The 11,933-nt window shown below is 32.1% G+C and overlaps 1 protein-coding gene across 1 annotated transcript; it reads left to right on the top strand.

Annotated features, from left to right (window-relative positions):
• The first annotated feature begins 235 nt into the window (after positions 1–235).
• LOC134711187 (uncharacterized) lies at positions 236–8,841 on the top strand. Its single transcript, XM_063571641.1, has 5 exons — positions 236–508; positions 754–806; positions 4,212–4,367; positions 5,414–5,521; positions 8,007–8,841. The coding sequence occupies exons 1-5, from the start codon at positions 399–401 to the stop codon at positions 8,474–8,476; spliced, it is 897 nt and encodes a 298-aa protein (XP_063427711.1). The 5' UTR covers positions 236–398; the 3' UTR covers positions 8,477–8,841.
• Positions 8,842–11,933: the final 3,092 nt, after the last annotated feature.

Consider the following 11,933-nt stretch of genomic DNA (forward strand, 5'->3'; position numbering starts at 1 on the left):
AATTTATTTTTAACTCTGGTTGAATAGAAAAATTAAAATTTAATGGGTTTTAAAATACCAATGATGATTTCCTCCTGTGGTCCCTTTGACAAACAAAAAAGTACAATGTATGTTAAAATTTTTTGAAGTAATTTGTTATTAATTAAAGTAGTATCATCCGGAAATTTAATAAATCATAAATCATGCAGGAAGTTCACTAGTCAAGTTTTTTTTTCGTTTATTTTAACGTTATAATATATTATAGTATATTTAAGTTATATATCCGATCTTGCAATTGAAGTACATTTTAAAAAATCATTTTCACTTTCGTTTAAATTGTAGAATTCCCAGATAATTTATGAACGATCGATTTGAAATACGGATGTAATATTAATCAGCAGGTTAAGAGTAAATGGAGTATGGGTTTACAGTATGGACACTCCTTTATTTTACTCTTTATTTACGGAAATGTAAAAGTTTCTCATCAATTATCTACAAATGACAAGAATGCTTGTAAATCTGACACAGGGTAAGTCATATTTTTTATATGGGCGTTGCTTGAACAAATATTAATTTTAACTCATACAGGCGGATATTATACATATTATCTCATCATTACTTCTTTTATCAGACTACCATAGAATTGACGTGATTAGAAAATATAAAGATGATGTGTTAACTAATATCAACTTTCTCTTTTAATTTATAATAACTCGTTTACCATAATGATAATTATGACGTCATTATATTGATCAGTTGTATTTTTTTTTTCAGGATAGAATGTTGTTATGGATTTATATTATCACAGGATCGATCAAAATGTGAAGGTTTGGGGATTTTTTTTCCATTTTCGTATTTGATTATTCGTCCAGTTTAATAGTTTAAATATAGCAATGTCTTACATATGAAAATACGTAGATGTGGTTTGACTGCCAATGAGACAACTCTTCACAAGAAATCATGTGACACATGAATTAATGACTATAGGTCACCGTCTATGGACTTCAACAATGAACAAAGTCCATACCGCATAGTCAAAATACAGTACGAAAAGGGGAAATAATTCGTCTGAAAAAAAGCATCGTTTTCATTCCAAGAATTGTATTTCTAAGAATCATATCAGTAGACCCAAACAATTATGACTGGTATTTTTTCATGTGAATTTCACGTGAAATTTTCCCATGAATTTCACGTTAACCTATAATATCAAAAAAGGTATTTTGTGGAATATCTGTCATGTGGAAATCTGTCAACTGGAATATGTGTCAACTGTAATATCTGTCTAATGGAATATCTATCATATGGGACACATGCCAAATGGAATCTTTGTTGAATGGAACACATGCCAAATGGAATATTTGTCGAATGGAACACATGCCAAATGGAACACATGTCAAATGGAATAATTGTCAACATTATATATCTGTCAAATGAAATATTTGTTAAATGGAATATCTGTCCAATGGAATATCTGTCTAATGGAATATCGGTCTAATTGAATATCGGTTTAATGGAATATCTGTCAAGTGGAATATCTGTCTAATGGAACATATGTCAATTGCAAGTGGAATATCTATCTAATGGAATATCTGTCTAATGGAATATCTGTCTAATGGAATATCTGTCAAATGGAATATCGGTCTAATGGAAGATCTGGCAATTGGAATATTTGTATAATGGAATTTCTGTAAAAAGGAACACCTGTTAAGTGGTGTAAAAGTCTTAAGTGGAATGTCTGGCAAATGAAATATCAGTCAGGTGGAATATCTGTCTTATAGAATATCGTCAAAAGGAACACCTGTCAAGTGGAATATCTGTATTAAAGAGTATCGTCAATAAAACACCTGTCAAATGGAATATCTGTCTTAAAGAGTATCGTCAGGTGGAACACCTGTCAAGAAGAATATCTGTCTTTTAGAATATCTGTCATGTGGAACATCGATCAAGTCGAGTATCAGTCAAATGGAACATTTATCAAATGGATTATCTGTCTAATGGAATGTCTGTCATGTTGGACATCGGCCAAGTGGATTATCAGTCAAATGGAACATCTATTTATGGATAATTTGTCATGTGGTGTTCCTGTGCAACTGAATATCTATCGAGTGGACCCAAATAGAAAATATGTCTATCGAAATATATGTCTGTAAATGTTCTTGCAAATGAAATATCTGTCTTATGGAATATTTGTCGGAAAAAAATTATAACAGATAGAATATGTCAAATGGAATGGGTCAAATGGTTAACATAAATCTATCAATAGAATATATATATTTTTTTGTCAAATTGGATGTCTATCGGGTCAAACGGAATAGGTCGAATGTAATATATGTCTAATGAAATATCTGATAAATAGAATCAAAAGAGGTCAAATGAAAAATTTGTCATATCAAATGTGCCAAATGTAATCATGTATTTGTAAAACAGAATAGGTCAAATGGCATATTCTTCAAATGAAATATAGTATCTGTCATATGTAATATCTATTAAGTGATATAAGTTAAATTGAATATCAGTTTGGTAAAATAGATAGGTAAAATGGAAAATTTTATCAATTAGAATACTTTATTAGGTCAAATAGAATTTATCACAAATAGAATGGGTCATATAGAATATTTGTCAATTAGGAACAAGAGCTAGTTGCAATCAGAAACAGCTCCATGTGCTGTTCTGCAATAAGAGTATGGAACTTTAATCGCATATTAAGTTCGTTACAAATTTTGTTAGAATTTCCTCGGGAGAATTTCTTACTAAGGAGTGATCCGTAGTTGCATCTGTAATCCAAGATATTTTTTTTAATTTCTTGCAGTATGAATGGAATCGTTCGCCCAGTCAATCGCACTAGAGAATACTCTTTTGATCGGCGTTTTACGTTTCCGCAAATTGGTAATTACTTTTCCGGGGGGAAAAATGACGTTTCCGGGAGAAAAAAAGTTTACGTTTCCGCAAGTAAATATCTTTCTTTTCCGAAAAAAAGTAACTATTCCGCAAAAAAAAATTGTTACTTTTCCGCAAATTATTAAGAAAACTTGTTGATCGAAAGCAAAGCCATAATAAAAAATTAAGAATTAATTAGTTAAAAGTCATCATAACATGCAAGTAAAATTCATCATTAAAATGTTTGAAAACGTAATATGTTCAAAAGTCAGCACTAATCTGATATATCTTTGGAGTTCATAAGTCAGTTATTGCAGAATATTTGTAGCCAAACACGTCGTACAAAGTCCGAACGGGTGCTTTTACAGTTAAGAGTTCTCATCTTTAGGTAAGATGTTGTTTGCAGTTTCAATAACACATCGACCAAGACAAAAATGTTAGGATTGCTATCGTAAAACTGCTCGTTCAGGTGGGCATGAAAAGACTCGGCACCATTCGTTGTTCTCTTTTCCTCGGGGTCAGGAGGTAATGCCCAAATGGTTGGAGGAAATCTCGAAATGCCATCTATATAAAATTCCAATATATAATCGACAAACTTCATGCATTTATCGTCAGATGGAGCATCGGCTATTAATTCAACAAAGCATTCTTCAATCATGACAGTTGGCAAGTAAGCCAAACCAAAGAAATGTGTTAGCCATGTACCAAAATTCGAATCTTTGTCTTTGTAATTTGACTAATCCTTACCAGAGTCAACTAGTTATATCTAGTATATAATTTATTTAATATATATTCAAATATTTATAACTTACCAGTTAAATTTCCGGAAAATTAATAAATACAAATTGCGGAAACGTATACTTTAAATTTGCGGAAACGTAGTATTGGGACATTGACAAATAAGCAGAAATGCAATACGCCCCTTTTGATTACGGAAGAACTATGAACTATTTGAGATTTATCCTCTTTATTGAAAATAATATTTTTCATTTATATATATATGCATGTCCTTTGTTTGTTTGTTTGTTTGGTTGTTTTCATCTTAATGTCGATGTTGAAACGACAGACCCGTTTGTTCTTAACGTGTTAAACCACTCTCTTAAGTAAATTTAATATTCTATGATAGCTTAATTTTTGTTAAGATAAGTTTTAAATTGTAAAATCCGATTTTTGGAAAAGTGAAAGAAAAAAATAAAGGGAAAAAAAGTTTATTAAGTTTAACCTGAATTCAATATTTATTTCCAACATTTACTTTCGGATTTCTTATATTTTATACAAAGTTTATGTTTGAATGTACATAAATTTAAACACTTATTTTTTTTTTTAAATCTATTCTTTTATGGGCTATTTTGCAGATTGTCCAGCTGGTCTCTATGGTAACAGCTGTTCATATAAGTGTCCATATGGGCAGTACGGGGTTCGCTGTAACTCCAAATGCCCTAAGAATTGTTCAGGGAAGCTGACTTGTGATAGGGTAGAAGGATGTCAATTGAAAAACATGTTTAGAAAAGGTAAGATAAAAATGAATTGCCTAGGAATCTGCAGCTTAAATTATAATGCTGAGCTAAGTTAAACAACGAACGTATTCAAAAAGAGATATGAAAGGATGTGAAGTGGGCAATTAGATTTTGCAATTTTGAAGGACAGACATACAGCAACAGCAGAAAATATTATCAGACTAAAACATCACATAAGCCACAACACAGAAATCAAACTATTAAATAAATATAGGAAGATGTGGTATTAGTGCCAATTAGACAACTCTACTTATAAAAGTGAACCATTATAGGTCAAAGTACGGCCTTCAACAGAATTACCTCTCTAAAGTACCTGGAGTGAACTCAAGTGTCTGAATGGGTATGATCTGCCTGAAGCAAAATGTTGCTCAAGTTTCGACAACTTATTCAATTGTCGCTGAGATAAGACAGTGTTAGATTTGTAGAGTTTGTTGTCAATGTACATTAAACTTTATTAGATCAAGCAAAACGCAAAGAGTGACGGATTTTAAAATCATGTGACAATTTTTCCGTTTTGTCCAGACGTGGTCACGTGATTATTTTAAAGGAACAAGATGATCTACGCAAAACAAGCTTTTCGACTTCGGCAAACATCAGCAGATAATTTGAAACTCTACTTCCTAATATTTAGTTTACATGAATCGCATGATAACTTTTGCATATTAACTGACCAGCAGGACTAATACATGTATACACTATTATTTAGGGGACAGCTCCCGTGTTGCGGGATTTTCTCGCTGTGATTAAAAACCTATAGCTATTGGTGGTCTAGGCTTGGGCTTTTTTCTGCTATTTGGTCGGGTGGTTGTCTATTTGACACCACATTTCCAATTTTAGATTCGGAAATATGCCTTCATTTCAAGTATTCATGTGGTTATCATTTACTGTAAAGATAATTAATTCAATACTATTTATGTTGGTATTTACAAATATAAGGCCACTGACACATCCTTTTCAACTTCTCAGATGGTCCATCCATCCAAAATTTCTATCATTACGTTTTGGTTAAAATGTTGAACGTGTTAATTCATTTTTTTAAGCTAAATTAATTGTAACCACGAGCCAGAGAAAAGAGAGGTCAACGCCATTTCCTACGGAAAGCCGAACGACAAAGAGACCCTCAACGGCCATTCCAGAGGGAACATCAGGTAATATACTCATGATACGTCTTACTGGCTGTTTTAAGGTCAAGATGAATCAAAAATATATATCGGTCCTGGAATTCCAAATTTTAAAATGCTAATTAATCATACCGACACTAGCCCCGTGTGGGCTAAACCATTTGAAGATATGCCTCCTTATTTTAAAAATAAGTGTTTTATATAGAGTCACTTTTTTATAACTTAATTAGAGACTGTATACTAGATATTAAAATCTGTATAGTTTTGAATACATAGATCGAATAAAATGTACATACAAATATTTATGTCATCTCCAGTTCAGAAAATGTTTTTTTTGGAAAAACATGTAAGCTCTGAATTAAAAATATACGAAAAAAATAGATTGTAATCTACCTTGGGCACGTGTTATTCTAATTAGTTATTTTTTTGTTCTTTCATTTCGAGAAAAGCCCGCTACAAGTGTTGGTTTGTATGGTCTGTTTAACCGTCATATATTCTTACAAACTCCATTTATCCTTTTTTACAGAGGACGACCTTGAGGTCACTCCGATGTATTGTTATCGCTTAAATTTCCGTCATTCATAAATTCTAGTCAAATTAGTTTTGGGTTTTCAACACCAGTGAAAAAAGTGCATTTTCATACCTGCGATTTCTGTTCTCCGGTTGTACGATGTTTCAACAAAATATGGAATCATTTCAGTTGTTGATTTAGTGGTGAAAATTTGACTGAATTATATCTTAATAAATACGATTTTATATGTTTAATTGGTGTTTCAGAAAGAGGTCAGGTGCTCTTGTTCATTCATAAAATTATCGTTCATTCATAAATTTATCGTAAAATAAAAATCACTACACAGGTTATACGTGTAGTGTAAATGACCACCTGTAATCTAAAAATAGCGGTCTCACTAATAACGTCAAGAAGAACTTTTAGCGACAAGAAGCGTCAAGAACGGACAAGAAGAATAAATTAAGCGACAAGAAGACTATTTAGCGACATGAAAACTTCTCGTACCGCATGAGGATGACCCATATCAAATGAACAATTATGTGTGGGACTTAGTTTTAAGAAATGATGTCAAAGTAACACTATGAAAATATTTTTAGTAAGCTGAAATATATATTTATTTTTTACATGTTTATGTCTTGTAAGTTATTTTATTTCTGTCCCATTTTTCAACATTAGCGTCTCGAAAGGTGAAATGTTTTAACTGAATGGTTAATTTAAATTAATTATGAAAATTGTTAAAATTAAATAAATAAAAGTAATTATTGCCCAGTTACAAACACTACCAGGGGATAATCCATAATTACCCCCAACTTTAGCCTGGTAAACTTGTTGTCTCCTTGTGAAATATAAAACATATTAAAAATGATTTCCTGCTTAAGTCTTTAATTGATATAAAGTCAAAACCTTCTTGCTTTTCACTAGACAACCATGTCCTGTCAGGTTTAATTCTTATATATGTAGACGAAAAATAAAAGTGTCCCAAAACATTAACATGGCAGCAATTGCTTTTACAGCCTATTAGACTTTGATTTTTTTACAGAAGAGTGTCCACCATGCACTTGCACTGCACTATAATAATAGTAGAATAGAATTATCATATATACAAATAGATGAAAATGACATTTATCGGTCGTCCAACTGTCTATATCAATCTGCTCAGCTCTTGATAAAACTCCATATCACGGCTTTGTGACGTCAAATACGTTGACCTGGCCTTAATAACTTTGACCCGGACATATCAGCGACATCATAATGTTTGAACCGACGTTGATAAGTTTGCCCCACACTTATCAAGTCTACTTCCGGTTGCTGATGAAACTAAGACAATACTTCCAAAAGACGCAAATGCAGCCCGATAAATCGATTATCAGGTTATCGGCAAATTAATATTGTAAAATATCAGCTGCTCGAAATGATATGAAGGCTTTTAGGTCTCGTTCGCTGCGCTTACTCGACAAAAAGCTTAATATTATGTCTCGCAGCTGATATTTTACGATATCAACATGCAGACAACCTGATAATTGGTACATACATGCAATCGTAATATTAATAATATATATAACAACAAACCAGTGTATTCTCTACGACTTTTATTATACAAGTATAATAGTCCAAGGTATACTGATTTCTTGCACTACAATATAATAGTTATTACGGTGAGGTTGAATTTCCTGTCATTTATTCATCATCCAAGCACGAACTTGTATAAAAAAAAATATCTCTGTAAATTAACCTAAGTTTCAGGTATAGAGATGTGATCTGTTTCTGTGACATGTTCTTTTGACCATCCACAAGAACCTGCGGTCATCCGATGTTCAGTACTTCAGTACTTTGATTATGAAATTATAGAATGTTAGGAAATGCTTTTGTATTTATATAATTTTTGTACATCCTCTTTTTTATATTAATATACAAATTATGTTTCCAATCCCTATGACTCAATATATAATATATACAGACAAATTTTAAGAAGTTTCTGATTTTAAAGTACATTTTTTTCAGACATCTACACAGAAGTATTATACAGATCACAGAATAGACATGAACAAACAAGAGTTGTTTATGTTATATATAGTAGCGGTGGCGCTCTTGCTTTGGCCTGCATATTTCTTTTCATAGTTGGAATGATCTTCGTTTTCAAACGTATGGACAGGTCTAAAATTGTACCTTTTCATAATGCTGACCAAATCATTTATGATGAAATACCAGAAGATCTGATACCAAGTGACGCGGCGGTCAAACGTCCAGTTGTCAGTCCCCAACTATTGGGCTACTACAACGAGAATACCGACGGTCTGTTATCAAAACAACATTTTGGGAATCTTGATGGCTCCGAGCCTCCACCATATTATAATGAACAGAAAGAGTACGACTATGCGTACCAGAAAAACAATGATTATTACCTTAACCCTTATAATGCTCTTCAAACGACGGGATATTCAGACCACTTGTATCATGATTTGAAAGAGTAATTTAAAAGTGGATTATCTTTTTAAATATGGTTTCGCTTTAACTATTTGCGATGCAGATTATTATAGCACAGTTGGTAATATTTCGTCTTATTTAATTAAGAATATTTCAAAAAGTACGAAAACTACGGTATGACTTTAAAACAAATTATTGGTGTATTTTGATTGAACCAAAAGTCCACTTTTACTGTTAACATAATTAATATGTCTGACCGATTTAAACTAGTTTAGGTACGTCTAATTCAGTTATCTGACAAAAATCGCTAAATGCATGTACACAAAAATGTATATTTAATTTACATGTATGTATTGCTTTATATTCCTTTTGGAAAAAATGACGTTTATATTTACTAAAAATTTGCATGTGTGTGTGTGCGTTCAACGTGTTCTGCTTATTTAATTTCACGTGCATCGTGATTTTCAAAGTCTTATTTTGCGTGCTCGGTAGTTTCAAATAAATTCAAACACTTGACAGGGATCGTCAAGAAATACTTTTTTAACAGTCGTAAACCAATTATATCAAACATGTGTATACAAAATCGGGAATATCAAGTAAAACAAAGCGTTAATATATACAAGAAGACTGTGACTCAGTCACAAAAGGTTAACATAAACGTATTTATTTTCCGTGCAACGTTCATTACAGAAACTATTCAACGTGAAATCACGTCTTATTTGACGCTTTTTTTTCGTGCAAGTTATTTTTTTATTTTATAAAAAAAATCATTACTTTTTTGTATATGTTTCATTTTATTGAAAAACATCATTACTTTTTCGTTTATTTTTCATTTAAATTCAAAATACATGATTGGATACATACAGAAAACATGTTATTTACCAATTCTCACTTTCAACACACTGCTTATTGTTATAACCAATCTGAATTAGTTTCTACGATGACAGATCTTCAAAAGCATTGCGATACAAGGTAACCAGTTCTGTCTTATTTTTTGAAATTCTTCTTGTATTGTCATATTAATCACTACGATATTTTGTATAACAACCGTTACCGATATTGCACCATTTAAAAATCATTTGGGATATGTCCATGAAAATAAAATCATTTGGGATATGTCTATCAAGCAAAACAATGTTTGGGTTAAGTCCACCAAGCAAAAATATTTTGGGATATGTGTACCAAGCAAAAATCATTTGGGATATGACCATCTATCAAAAATCATTTGGGATATGTTTACCAAGCTCATTATCATTTGGGATAAGTCCACCAAGCAAATAATTAAGGGGGATAATAAAATTTTGTCCAGCAAGAAGATATGTCCACCAAGCAAACAAATCATTTGGGATATGTCCACCTAATGAACAAATCTGTTGGGATAATTGAACCTAGCATTTGGGATATGTCCACCAAGCAAAAATCATTTGAGATATGTCCACTAAGCAAACATCATTTGAGACATGTCCACTAAGCAAACATCATTTGAGATATGTCCACCAAGCAAACCAATCATTTGGGATATGTCCACCAAGCAAACAAATCATTTGGGATATGTCCACCAAGCAAAATTCATTTGAGATATGTCCACCAAGGTAACCAATCATTTGGGATATGTCCATCAAGCAAACATCATTTGGGATATGTCCACCAAGCTAACCAATCATTTGGGATATGTTCACCAAGCTAACCAATCATTTGGGATATGTCCACCAAGCTTACTTATCATTTGGGATATGTCCACCAAGCTAACCAATCATTTGGGATATGTCCACGAAGCAAACATCATTTGGGATATGTCCACCAAGCAAAAATCATTTGAGATAAGTCCACTAAGCAAACATCATTTGAGATATGTCAACCATGGCTACATTGAATCATACGATGTTTTGCAAAATAATGATTCTAAAAATCTATATTAAAAAAATGGTGTTCAGACTAACCGTTACTATTAATGAATCTTTCTACTTGGTTCATATATGCCACGAGCCGTTAAGCAACTAACAATCAATCAATACTTAGTACACGTAACGATCACATAACGCAGAAAAGTGCATGATTGGGTTTCTATTAAGATCCACCAAGTACACCATAAGAACTAACTATAATAAAAGTACGGAATTACTGAACATCGGTCACAAGCACCTGTCTCACATCTCTACGCATGAAAGTAAGGTTAATGTACAAAGAAATATTTATTTTGTACGATAAGTTCGTGCGTGAATGATGAATATACAACGACCACACCGTAATAACTATTATATTGTAGCAGAGACTTCTCAATATCTTTTATATAAATTTCTCTGATTGTAGTCATACAAATCAGTATAATCTGCTCAGACGATAAGGAATGTTATGTTGCACTCGATAATTGTCCCCAAATTTATAGATCGGTTACCAGTAAAAAAAAAAAGTTACGCAAGTAGAATTCCTGCTGTAGCAATGCATCTGAATGCCCTCATGGTTATCGCGATGTAAAAATCAGTTATAAAAGTTGAAGGCCGGAAAATGACCTGTGGCTGTTAATTTCTGTGTAATTTAGTCTCTTGTGAAGTGTTGTCTCATTGGCAATCATACAACATCTTCTTTTTATATACAATACAATACAATTCAATACAATATTTTTATTTTCCAAATTAAAGGGCCCATTAAGAGCATAACATTAATTACAACATGACATAAACTTTACAGAGTGATTAAAGAAACATAAAATAATAATTAAAATGCATGAAGAAAGGATCAGTGGTCAAGGGGAGATAATGTTGATATATTTTAGAGTATTTAACTAAATTTCTGATTTTCTTAGTTGCAGGCCTTTATCGAGGTATGCACATAAAATAGATATCTTCATTAATCATGATCCATGAAAAAAGATCATTTCTATTTAAACTATCTAAACTGGGGTATTTGTTTTATATAATCACTGATATCTCTTCTGAGGTTATTGTAAAGAGAGCATTCCAAAAGAAAGTGCATTTCATTTTCAATACAATTTGTATTAGGCAGCAACCATTTGATTTTCTGGGGGGGGGCTATGGTTTTTTTTTCTGTACAAACTTTTTTTTTTGCCTTCGGCGAAGAACAATCTATTTTTTTAGCGACAAACCGAAAACAATTTTTTTCTTTCAATTTTAGCATTACCAATAGTGGCAGCTGAGGGTGAAACAAACATTTTTTTTTCTCAGGGTCCAAAACAAATTATTTTTTTCACCAAAAATTGGAAACAAACTTTTTTTCCAAAAAAAACCATAGCCCCCCCCCCCCCCCCCCCCCGAAAATCAAATGGTTGCTGCCTTACAATATAAACATAAAATTATCCTCTCATGTCGAGGTAATATTTCATATTTACCACATACATTGGTAATTCGTTCATGTTTGCCAGTTTCTATTCTTAAACAGTGATTGCTCAGTCTGTGTGTTGTTAACAAATATTTTTGTGGGTCCTTTAAATCTAAATAATTTTCATAGTCATAAGCTGTTTTTAAATTTATTGTTGCCTAAATTTTT

Source organism: Mytilus trossulus, chromosome 3 (assembly GCF_036588685.1).
Source record: "Mytilus trossulus isolate FHL-02 chromosome 3, PNRI_Mtr1.1.1.hap1, whole genome shotgun sequence".
Classification (NCBI taxonomy): Eukaryota; Metazoa; Mollusca; class Bivalvia; order Mytilida; family Mytilidae; genus Mytilus; species Mytilus trossulus.